This window comes from Heliangelus exortis, chromosome 17 (assembly GCF_036169615.1).
Source record: "Heliangelus exortis chromosome 17, bHelExo1.hap1, whole genome shotgun sequence".
NCBI lineage: Eukaryota > Metazoa > Chordata > Aves > Apodiformes > Trochilidae > Heliangelus > Heliangelus exortis.
This window is the reverse complement of record NC_092438.1, coordinates 4,184,611-4,197,340: the sequence shown is the minus strand read 5'-3', so window position 1 is coordinate 4,197,340 and position 12,730 is coordinate 4,184,611. Positions and strand designations below refer to the sequence as shown.

General features: G+C 39.9%; 1 protein-coding gene across 5 annotated transcripts in view; it reads left to right on the top strand.

Annotated features, from left to right (window-relative positions):
* CPPED1 (calcineurin like phosphoesterase domain containing 1) overlaps positions 1-12,730 on the top strand; it is a 54,491-nt gene that overhangs the window by 15,597 nt on the left and 26,164 nt on the right. The window contains exons 3-4 of one of the 5 annotated variants that reach the window (XM_071760700.1): positions 2,184-2,319; positions 12,417-12,635. In XM_071760700.1, coding sequence (XP_071616801.1) covers positions 12,482-12,635 — 154 coding nt within the window. In that variant the 5' untranslated portion in view covers positions 2,184-2,319; positions 12,417-12,481. Of the gene's footprint in view, positions 1-2,183; positions 2,320-2,480; positions 2,730-12,416; positions 12,636-12,730 lie in introns of those variants that run through there. The other 4 variants (XM_071760701.1, XM_071760703.1, XM_071760702.1 and 1 more) reach the window with 4 other exon arrangements.

Genomic DNA, 12,730 nt, shown 5'->3' with positions numbered 1-12,730 from the left:
ATAGCACGGGTGTCATATTCAAAACCTTCCAAAATGTTACAGCTACTAGGAATGCTGTCCTGCTATAAGATTTATGGAAGCTAGTAGAAGAGATTAATAGAAAACAGATTTGATACATTATTTATTTTCAGTGAGTGTAAATCCATTTTTTCTCTAAAAAAATACAATTATGTAATCATTTTTTATCATCAGGTTTTATTAATTCCCATTATTTTCTCTTACTTATTCCTCAAGTACTCATATATATCTGCATGCACTGGAAAGAGATGTTGATAATCCTGTGTGTTTTGTCTACATCTCCAACCTTCATTGGATTCCCTGAATTCCAGATAGTCATTCTAGATTAGAATGGTTTAGTTTAAAATCTACTTATCTGTCTGTGCTTTTTAATTTTTAATTCCAATGTTTAGATCAGTCTGATACCTCCTTTGCACCTTTTGTTTTCTTCCATTTTTGCAATTTGTTATCTTCATGTAATTTGCTGAGAACAGAGAGAGGATTCCCTCTTTCAACCACTGTTTTGACTGTTTCGCTCTTTGTATTAATTGCTCATCAGAGATAGTAAATTTTAGAATTACATAGTTGTTTTATTACCACTCTATCTAGGTCCCTTGCAGTACATACAATCAAACTTCAAATTGCAGTAAGAAATAGAGTGTCTGCTACTGGATTTTTCAGAACTTCCAAGCTGTTCAGAATTGTAGAAGATTGGCAGCATGATCTAATGAGTACTAGAATAAGAATAAGTCTTAGAAGATCTGGACTCCACATATCTTCATTATTCTCTTCACAGTCATTACTTAGCTGAACCTTATATAAGCATTTACTTTTCAGTGCCTCAAATTCTCACTTCTTATCTATTCTATTTTCAATAAACTACGTGCTTTTCCATAATGGTATATTCTCCTCTGTAGGCTTACAGTAGTTCCTTAAAATTAGTAAAATTATTCTCAATTTACACTCCATGAATAAGACCAGACATGTGATACTGTGAATTATTTATTCAGTGTCATTATATTCATGATACTTTGTATAACAAATCAAGTCCTATGACAAAATTCTGCTGCTTTATCTAGGCCTCATGTGGAATAAGTCCATGAAAATCTATAATTAAACTAACATATATCAGTAGTAACTTGAAACGATTTAGTCATAGTAAAATGAGTGTAGCTATATAGCATTTGGTCCATGATCTTGGCTTCAAAAATGCATTACTTCAAAAGCTGGCAGAGTGGAGGAAGCAGGAGAGAGTAGAAATCCCCCTTCTGCACACATATTCCCCATCCTCAGTTCACACATTTATATGCAAATGTTCCTTTATTTCTGCAGATGAAAACACTTCTGTACTCAGGCTGCAAAATCAGAAGAAAATATGTTTAAATTAAAAATGGAAATTTCATGTTGCATCCTCCTTACAGTAAACAATCTTCAGGCTGATGTAACATAAGAGGACTCCATGTGCAGAGTGGGCAATACAGGCATGCTGAATCCTCACCATAGTTATCACCTGGGAAGAGCTGACCAACTTTGAGGCTGTTTGATGACCTATCCTGCAAAGAGATCACAGATAGTACTGACAGCAGAATTTTGTAGAAGAGAGCCCCCTACACATGATACGGAAAAGAGCTGTTAAGTTGCAGAGATTTAGATAAATCTAGAAGATCTTAGAATCCACATCTCGCCCAGGTCTGATTCAGTCTTTTAAGAAGAATGGTTGCCTTTAGCAACACATGCAGGTTGAGACAAAAGTAGTTCAGTGTGCTGATCTCAAGTTCACATACTTTTGATGGAGAAAACAATCCAGCCATTGGAGTGCATTTTAGCTGATGACAGGGATGCTACTTAGTGCTTCACTAAAGGTTTCACAAGGTGACTTAAGAGGCACTCAGAACTCAGCACATCCTGAGGTGCAGAATAACGGCGTCCTGGCTGTATGATAAAAAAATCACAACGATATTATAATTTCTCTCTTGCTAGGTCAAACAAGGTTAAGAAAACATTGTTTTGCAAAATTGCCCATATGTTTCCATTATCTCCTGGCTGTGTAGCCTGGCGCTGAGAAAAATGGAAGCCAGGTGGGCAGCAGCCATGGGGCACATGGGCCAGAGGTGGCTGGGCTGGGTGAGGGCAGGCAGATGCTGTGTCTTCACTTTCTCATTTAACTTTTCTGGTTTTTTTTTCAGAGAGGTTGGTAGTGATGTCTGCCTTTGTGAGTGCAAATCAGCCCCAAGAGGAAATGACACCTGAAGAACAATCCTTCGAGGTAGAGAGGACAAGTGCCCGTGCTTTTAGACAGCATCAATTTACTTCAGCTCTCAGGTTAGGAAAAAGTTGAAAATGAAGGAAATCTGTTACTTTGCCAATTATCATTCATTTAACAGCCAGAGCACTTTTGCGGTAGGTGCCAGTGCCTGGCCCTGGCAGACCCCGCGGGCCGGCTCCGTCACAGCGGCTCCCGGGAGACCCCCAGCACCCCCACCCCTCCCGGGGCCCCGCTCCCGCCCCTGTTCCAGGGCACTCTCCAGCCCGCTCCCTGCCGGGTCTCCGGCGGAGCCTCTCCCGCCCGCGCTCCAGGCACCGCCCCCGGCGGAGGCGGTTCCGCCCCCTCGCCGGCCCGGGGCCAGCGGCGGTTCCCGTGGCGGCCGCACGGCGGGAGGGAGCGATGGCGGCGGCGCAGGGGGACGCGTTCCTGAGAGCCCGGGGCAGGACTCTGACCGCCTTCCGCCGAGGTAACGCGCTGCGGGGATCGTGTCAAGCGGAACCTCGGCATAGGGCTGCGGGTGCCGGCGGACTCCCTTCCCCAACGCGCAGCCGGGCGGGAGGGGCGGCCCGGGGCCTTCCCGGCGGCAGCGGGAGGAGCGCTTGGTGCCCGGGGAACGTGAGGCGGAGGGACGGCGCTCGGAGAGGCCGGGGCAGGGCTCTGGGCCGTGTCCCAGCGCCAGGAAGCCCCCGTTAGGCAGCCCCTGCCCGTGCCGGTGCCAGGCGGCCGTGCTGGGCCGAGCGCGGAGCCGTGGCTCGCTGCCCCCGCCGCTGTGCTGGGCCGCGTCTGAAGCCTGGGAAGTTTCCCATCACGTTAGGAGACCAGAGGCGCGTTCAAGCCTCTGCCCCCCTGTCCTGCTTGTTGCCCATCTGCTGTGCGGGTGTCTCAGGCCTCCGTGGTGAAGATGCCCTCAGTGTACAAGTCCAGATTCGGTTAAAATGCGTGTCAGGGTTGCCAAACCTGATCTTTGTAGCTTGTAAAACTGTTGATGCCGGCGCCATGCTACCGTCTTTGTACCTACAGAGGTGACTTCACAGGTTACCAGGTTACAGGCAGTTCATTGTGTTACTTAAATGAAAGGCAGGTGTGCCATAACAGATGTAACCTGCATAGGATCCCAGTTTCTTCAGGGTGCTTTAGCCTCTCAGAGTGCAGGTCAGCAATTAGTTCCAGGGTGTGCAAAGACACCACTGTTTAACCCCTCGGCTGGTAATGCAGGAGTAGAAGTCAGCTCCATAGAAGGCTCACTTGCAGACTTACTTCTTCTCAGGTGAATGAGGCCACTGACAAGCTAAAGATGGCAGCCAGTTGCTGACTGCTGGTTCTTGTCTTGTGGCTGGAATGGGGAAGTTTGTTGAGCATCTTTGTGTATCTCCCCTGTTCATAAATTCTTCTAAGGGTGGAGGTTCTGCAGTGTGCCTTGGTTTTTCAGGTGCAGAACTAGCTCTGTGTTAAGAAATCTTTTCATATTGCTACACATTATTTTATTCCCTTTGTATTTGTTTATTAATTATGAATTGTATTGGTTTGGTGAGGTGGGCAAGGCTATTCAAAGCCCTGCAATTTTGTGGTATTTTCTTGCATGTCATTGGAAATATTTGGCTTTGCTTGTTGCCAAATAAAGAAAAATCACCAATTCTCTAAGCATGTTAAGTATATGTGTGCAGTCATTCTGGCAACCTATTAATTACAGATGGTGTGATTGGTTTGGCACAGAATGCCAAACATTTGAGGGGACAGATGGCGGACAAGCCATCATATCAACTGTATAGTGAAATTACAACAAGAGGAGTCTTCAACAGAAATGTAAAAATTCCTGAACAAAAGCTTTAAGTACTTCTTGAAAATTGCATTAAACATAGGAGAAAAAAATGTGATTTGGGCATCTTCTTTTCCAGGTGCATTTCTTCCTTCTGAAGAGCCCTTTTTAAGCTATCATAGCCCAGCTACTATCTTAGGATACAGTGCTTCTTTGTCAATAATTTACTTAGCTTTCTTAACAGGCTAAAGTTCAACACAACCTTTTAATAACTAAATGACTAGGGGGAAAAAAGAACCAAGGGCTGTTAAAACTGATGCAGATTTTCCTGGAGTTTAAGATGACAGTTAGTTATCTGTGTTTTAGTTTTCCTCAGTCTTTAGGTTTCACTCCTATTTAACAAGTAGCTACAAAAAAGTTAGGATTACTGCTATGGCTTAGCACAAAGTTTCCTTTTAAAATTTGAGAGTCACCCTCCAGGCCTTAATTTCCTTTTTTTTCTTGCTAGCCTTTCTGCAAAATTGCACTTACACAACCTGTGCCCTAATAATTTGTTCAGTCTGCTTTCACACAGTGTGAAGGTTATACTTGTAACCTGCTCTGATTTGCTCATGTGTGATTCAGTGGCTCAAGATTAAAGGTATAAATTATCCGTGTAATCAATGGAGTGCAGTAGCAAACAGTGCATAAATACCCTACTTTATTAGCAAGAGACCTCTGTGTGCTTTGGCTTCACTCTGTGTTTTGCCCATGTGAAATAATGCTTCAGGTGTCTACTACTTTTATTAGTATTTTAGTGAAGAAACAGGACCACATTTTTGAGTAAATTCTTTTATCACCAATTCTCAAAAAAAAAAAAAAAATTGTGGTTTCCATTGCATTTGGCTGGTGTTGTATTTTGGTTTGGTTTGGGGTTTTTGTTGGGTTTTTTTGTCCCAAGTATGCCAGTATTGTGCTGTGCAAAGGATTTCTGTGAAAATAGGTAAAACACTTTTTTTTCAAGTAACTAAGCAAGTGATAGTACCATCAGCTTAACTGTTAAGAGAAGTGTCTCTGGTTTGCTGGTCTCTGGTTTTATCTGATGGTTCCAAAACCTTAATCTGGAAGAGGCAGATAACCAGCATTAGATACCTGTGTTCTCAGTTCCACATGTGATTTTATGTTCCTTTGTCATGTCCTTCAAAAGTCTTTTACAAAATCAAGCTTATTCAGTTGTTTCTCATATTTTTTTTTATTTTTGTCTTTTCTCTGTTCCTTTTCTATTTCTGCTTTTTTGCCATTAATGAATGTTGAGGTGACTTTTCTTTGCAGCACTTGCTAAAACTATTGTTTATATGAAGTTGGTGGTTTTCCATGTGCACAGTCGTTGCACAGTGAAGTGTCTCCCTAGTTCTTCATTTTCATACTGCCAAATGGCTTAGTTTTAGCAAAGTTCACTCCTTGACTATTTAGTTCCTGCTACAGGATATTTTGAATTTGTTGAACAGTAAATGTCCCAGTAGAGATTTAGGATGGCATCTGTATGTTTTGTCCATTTCTGTTTTTTTCTTACCAGATTTTATGCATGCATCTACTTTATATTTCAAGATAGCTTGGCTCTCTTAAGCATCTCTGGTGAGCAACTTTCAGATACTTCTTGGACATTCCAGTAGACAGTGTCAAGTGGTTTTCCCTTGTCTGTGTAAAAGCTGTTAATTAATCTTTCTAAAGAATTAGTAAGTGCAATAGTTATTGTCTTTATTGTAGTTTCCATTAACTTGTCTGTACAGATGCCAGTTTTGCCATCAGTAGTTGCTCAGGAGACTTTTCTTTGTAGGTGTGATAGTGACCCTCTTCCTGCTCCTCTGGTGCAAAGGCAGTTTGTGAGCAAGAGGCAGCTCCCCAGGGGTTAGCTGTTTGTTTTTCACTTTTGAGTTCTTCTGTAGATGCCACCTAATCTCAGTGGTTTGTTATTGCTCATGTCTCTTTGAATCATCTACTGATATTTTGACTTGAGCCAGATCTGATGCATTGTTTGTAAGGAAGAATTGTTGTATTAGAGCATCCCAAGTTCCTCAAAATAAACACAGATGCAAAAAAATGTATGTGGTTTTCCTACTCTGCCCGAGTGCCTGGCAGGCCAGTTGCTCCTAGTGCCTCTATAAAGGGCTTTATTAATTTTCAGATTTATGCTGTTTCCAGTTCTTCACTTTGCTTGGCTTCTTGGGCTTCCGTATCTAAACCTCCAGTGGGTAAAGTCTTTCCTTTTATGTGTTTGAATGCTTTATCTTTTTGAAAGATGCTGCCCTACATGTACCTCCTTAGGGCTGCTGCTCATGTTGTTTTAGTCAGTTTGGATTTGGTCTTTACAAAGTTTTTCATAAATGCTGTGCATATGCTCTGAGACTCTGGGTTAGTGTCTTTGAATAGTTTTCATGCTGTCTTCAAGGATTTTTGTAATTTTTAAAAGCATAATTGCATATAATTCACCCTCCTTTGATATTAAATACAATTGCAGTTGATTTCTTATTTTGCCATGCTTTCACACAAGAGTTGGATCTTGGCACATCACAATTACTGTTCTAGAGCTCTTCAACAGCAATATTTTTGAGCACTGATGAAAACTGCTTCCCAGCTAGCATGTTCCATTCTGAATACCAGCTCCAACTCTCATATGGATTAAGCAAATTTTAAGTGGGTTTTTAGCAACTTTCTGTGACTTCACCTTGTCATTATGCAAACCACCCCCCCTTCACACTTACAGGCTTGGGCTGTAAAGTTTCTGAAATGAGTTTGTGTTAAATTTGGGGATGAGCATAAAGGCATAATGAGAGTTTAGCATTCTGTAGCCCTCAGTACAAATATACTGTATCTGAGGGGGCATTTCCCATCCGGATTGTTATCTAATAAGTTTAAAAGTGCATCTTTTCAAAATAGTAGCACTGCCTCGTTTATTTGGGAAACTATTCTTTCAGTGTCTCTATGGACATTATCTTTGTTTTTTAGGCTCACTGCAGATGTTTTCTACAATAATTACTCTGAAAGGATTTTATTTCTCTTAAAAATGTATTTCAATACTTGTTTTGAAGATTTTTCACTGATGCATATAGTTGCACCTTCCATGACAGGCTGCATTGGTCTGTCAGCAGAACCCTCTATAGAAGTATCTTTGATAGTCTTTTGGGTGCACATGGAAAATATAGCTGAAAGGAATGCATAGTTCATTAGATAGAAATATTTTATGTTTAGACATACAGACAGTAACAAAGGCAGGTTTGAAGCCATAATTATTTTTAAAGTTTTAATAATAAACAAATTATTAAGGGTTTATTCTTTTTCAAGCTATTTAAGGAGTTAAATTACTTCAAAGGTAAACTGCAAGACAATTGCAAAGGAAAAGGGTTTGCCTTTTGTGTTGTTTATAATGTATAAATATTGCCTTCACTTAAAGGATTTCAGAGCAGTGAAATTAATTCCCCTGGCAAACCCAACATGAGAATAATGGCATTTTTTTATATTTCTTAACTGTCTATGGTGTACTGAGCAAGCACTAGGCATATGTCCACGTCTGCTCCCCTCTGATTAGTGTCTGTAGAGGGATCATGGAGAGGAGTAACTTCTCATAAATAACTTCTGTGAAATGCTATAGAGTGTAAAGGAAGAAAACCAATGTAGTGTTGAAACCAGCCAAAGTATTTTAAAAACACCAAGAGAGCACTGGAAAACCTACCTGTCAGGCCAAACTGTGGTGGTTTATATGAGCAATCTCTTTATGTGTGTTTGTGATGCCTGGAGAGGCAGAAAGAAAGGGAGAAATTATGAAGAGAAGAAGGGGAAGAAATAAAGGCATGGAAGATATTAACTACTGACCTCTAGAAATGGTGAGCTCCAGTTTAAATCCCACTTAAGTCCTTGAGGTGTCTTTGTATGTGTTATTCTAATACGTGGCTGAGGTTTTCTCTTGTGAATTGCTGCTGACTATTTTGGCCCTACACAGAATTAATCCTTATATAAAATTAGAATCTGGCACCATTTTTCAGCCTATGCTACTAAAATTACATTGCATTGATCCTCTCTCCATACTTTGGCATGCATGGGAGTAGAAAAAGAGTGGGAAGCTATTGAAACGGAGGCATAACAACATATTCTGAAGTTGGACTTCTTCCGTGGAGATCAGCTCTGCAACTCTTAAGGAGGCCTGGGAACAAAATAGGAGTTTTTTGTGATTCTATATGTAAGTGCAGCTCCACAGACATTACTTGTCCTTCAGCAACGGAAGCCATATGTATATCAATTACCTGAGAAATTGCTGACTTCTGTCTGCGATTCACAAGGTTGCAAACAGCCTCCATGCCCATAGGGATGAAGAGCCAATTTCTGGTGTTCTCAGCTCTGTTCCATTTTCCAACGCAAGGGAGAAGGCAGAAAAAAGAAAGGTGTATTAATTGAATCCTCATCTTGTCTTTCTCCTAACTAGCATGCACTTTGCCTAATACAACTACACAGCTCATGCAAAGGCCTGAAAACTGGACCTGGCCTCCCATGGACTTGAAAATTCAACTGTTTTCAGAACGGTGACCCTGATGCCATTCCCTAAAAGTCATTGCTTGCTGTTTTGGAAGGGAAGCAATGCTGCTATTTAATTGAAACCTTGTAGAGTAACACCCAGGACCTGGATCATGTCAAGATGCTCATTGCAAAAACAGCTGCTCCTCCCACCACTTGTGCCCAATGCTGTTTGTTACTCATCCCCTGCCAGACTTCAGCATACCCTTAGCATACCACAGAGTGATTTTTTTTTTTATTACTCTTGTGATTCAGTGCAAAGTCAAAAAAAAAACCAGGTCAAGCAAATTTTTGTGGTGCCTGATTTACCACAGGCATGGCCTCCCTGTTCTGTTTGAGGGTGCTAACCAGCAGTGAGGGAGAAAAGTAGGGTATAGAAGTTTTGTTAGTAATTATCTGAATGTGGTCCATTGTTAAATAATTTAATTGTTAGGCAAAAGACTTCTGGATCCATCCCTAGTAGTGGAAGATGCTTTTGCATTCTGTTTCTCTTTGCTGCCCTCCTAGCACACTGGTCTGTTGAAAGAGCATTTGTGCAGGCTGCCTTGGAGTTTGAAGAAATATTAGCCAGAGTGCACAGATGCAACACTTCAGACCTCAGACTGATGTTAAGTCTTGCACAGAAAAAGAAAAACTTTCATGAACTTGTCTGCAGATAGACCACTGAGGGAAGTAAACACTGCCTCCTGGATGAGCAGAATTCACAACAGGCTGAAGAGTTGGTGTAGATGCAAGTTTGCTTGAGTGGTGGTGTACCAGGGCAACTCTTCATGATATTCTGCAGTTATTTATAGCAATTGAAACACACTCTTGATAAACAAAAGAACTACACTAAACAGTATTTGGTTTAAGTAGTGGGCCTATTGGTTTTTAAATAGGGTTTCTAGTTGGGTTGATAAACAACAATGCAAACATAGAAAATAATCAATCTTACTGTTACTTTTTGTAATTCATTGGTAAATTATCAAATACCAAATAATTAGCTATTGACTAACATTACTGGGCTAAGATCAGTTGATTAATCTAACATTTTAAGAAATGTTATTTATGTAGCCCTGATTCCTGGATTGTTTCTGTTGTCCCTGTTTTGCTATCTTCATTTTATCATTTTGTTTCCTACAGAAGAACATAGCATATATAACATATACTTCTGTATAATTTTCAGTTCCTTTTCACCTCCCATCTCTTTCCTTTTCTCCCCACTCTTCACCTCCACCCCTGCATCTTCTGTTTCTCCTTTCTTCTGGCACTTCTTGATTCTGTCTGTGTACTGAACTTCTCTTTTAAAATTCATCTTATCAGTGTCTGTCTCTCTGCCTCACGTGACCATCACTCACCCACTCAAAACAGAGCATCTGTGCATAGTCTTGGAAACATTCAGGTACTTAAAACCTAGAGAGCTACTGCACTGGCATGGATATAAGGCAGGAAAAAAAAAAAAAAAGCAGCATCCATGAAGCATATATTAGAATAGCCCCTGGTCTGGCTTTGTGACCTGTTTTTTATCAGCTCTGCATGCTCCCTGACAGTGCTTTGTTTGCTTCTCACTGCTCAAGCATTGTACCTGAAGCTCCTTGCTACCTGGGATGTGGTGCAGGGCTGCTACCTGGCCTGCTGCAGGGGCTTCACCTGCCATCCCTGGTGCTCTGCAAGGGGAAATAGTCTCCATAGCTGAAACACAGTCTTTTGGAGCAAAGAGTAACTGTCTTTTTGAAAGTATTTTCTGTAAAAATGGCTATGTCTCTATATTTTACTTAAGCTACTATGGAAAAAGCTACTGACTTCAGATTAATCCATAGGAAACAATTAGATTTTGCTCAGCATTGGTTATCCATGCTGTCTACTGAGTTGCTGGGAAAGGTGTTAAAAATCCTGCCACTTAGTTCAAAGATTTGAATCTTTTTCCCATTTAATGACCTTGAGGATTGTGCTACTCTTCCAAAACACTTTCCCCTTTTTTATTTTGTGTGGGTCATAAAAGTTTTCTGAGACGAGCTTCCTTAACTGTTTTTTTCTTAGCTTTTTGCTTATAAAAACTGTAAGTTGATTTCTCTGCACAGACAATACTTTTGATGCAGCATGAAGCTGTTCTTTGTGGCAGTCGTATTTTGGCATGTAAGGAATAAAATAAAAATCTAAATTACTTTGTGTCATTCAGCTAGTTCCATAAGGCTTCTATTGCAGGCTCATGGGTAGATGGATCATTTCACTTCTCCGAACAAGTTACATAACTGGAAAAGTTAATTTCATTTCAGAATTAAAAGCTAATGAATGGCTAAAATTTTCTATCTATAACATGCATTATTGTTATTTAGAACAAAGCAGTGCTAGTGGGAATTAACAGTGCTAATGGATTATAAATAATTTTAATAGAATTAAATGTTTGGGGTTTTTAAAACTAAAATGTAGAAGCTTGCATTTGGCAAAATGATCTGATGCCATAGCAACAGATAACAATTACAAGCAGCTTTAGGGAATTGACCACATTACTCTTCCCCAACCCCAGCCCAATCATATGCTTGGTGCAAGAGATGAATTTTGACCTCTGTTTCTAACCTTCCTTGAAATAAACATATCCCACTGCTTACAAAGTAAGAAGCTCCAGTTTTAGATCACTTGAATGAAAACCAGAAGTAAATCTATGCAGTGGACATGTTACTTGGTTATGTACTGTTATGGAAGATAAGTTTTGCCTCAAGCTGTATTTCAGGCCAGACTGACATAATATGGGAGCACACTTATGGATTATATTTTAATTTGAAATAAGTTGCTGGGTTTTTTTGTTTTGGTTTTTTTGTTGTTGTTGTTGTTTGGGGTTTTTTTGTTTGTTTGTTTTGGGGTTTTTTTAGATTCAGCTATAGATTGATGTAGTCAGTTTCAGCAGTTTAAATGTGGTTTTAAAAAAACTGGATTAACACTAAGCCAGATACAGCTATTGAAATACTCAGATTGAAAATGAATGCATTAAAAATTAACAGTGCACTTGTGTTTGTACTTTAGAGACCCATTTTTGGTTTTAATTTGTAGCCAACTGTTGTTGTATTTGCAGTGTTGAGATCTTCTTTTTTTTCCTAATGTTTCCTAATTTTTCCTAACTCTATCAATGCAAATTTTTTTCTCAGTTCTCACCTTTTTATCATAGCTCTTGGGAGTTATTGTGGAAGTTCTAAATTAGGATTTTCATTGTTGCTGCTAATTCTGATGTTGTTGGATTTCGTGTTTGCTGACCTTGGTCCTGCTGAGTGACTTCAGTTCTGACTCCACAGAATGTGCTGCATCCAACTACTCTTTGAAAGTATAAGAACCAAAAGTACTTTCTGGTAGTGGATCAAGGGTTGGACTTGATTTCAGAGGTCCTTTCCAACCCAGCTGATTCTATGATTCTATTTAACTCCTTAGACTTCCAAGTCTACTGGAACCATAAAATGTGAAATGTGTTGTGTGTGTTTTAACTTGCTAATTTAAGAAGCAATAATTGGAGCCTTAAAAGAATCAAATGAAACCTAATGTTATACACTTGTGTTATGCAGTGGTCTTGTAATTTCCAGTTTTATTTGCTGAATTCTTCACATAGTTTTCCTCTAATCAGTCTGTAATTACCATGTGGTATAATTAGATTAATACGATTCCATTTATTGCAGCTACCCATTAGAGGAAAATTTTGTACTTCTGCCTTTATATCTGTCCTATATGACAGATAGATAGAATGACTATAGAAATCTGTACTTTCATTAAAGCAGCCTCAGCTTACTTAGGAGAAGAGCAATCAATTTAATGATGTACAGAAACTTTCATTTTCTTTAAAAGCTTCTCTAGCGCTTGACTTTTTTTTTTCTCTGTTTTTCCTTCTAGAGGATGAGTACCAATGGAAAGGGCCCTTCTACTTCATCCAGGGAGCAGATCCTCAGTTTGGACTGATGAAATCTTGGAGAGTTGGAGAAACTGACAATGGAGATGATGAATGGGGAGAAGAAATCGTATTAGCAGAGCAAGCAGTGCAAGCCATTAACAAACTAAGCCCTAGACCCAAGTTCTTTGTGTTGTGTGGAGACCTTATCCATGGAATGCCAGGTAAGAAAATTAAAATTATAGAATGGGAACTGTAACTCCCATTTCTTTATATTTCAGATTTCCAACATGTCAAATTTAACTTTATTGACTTCATG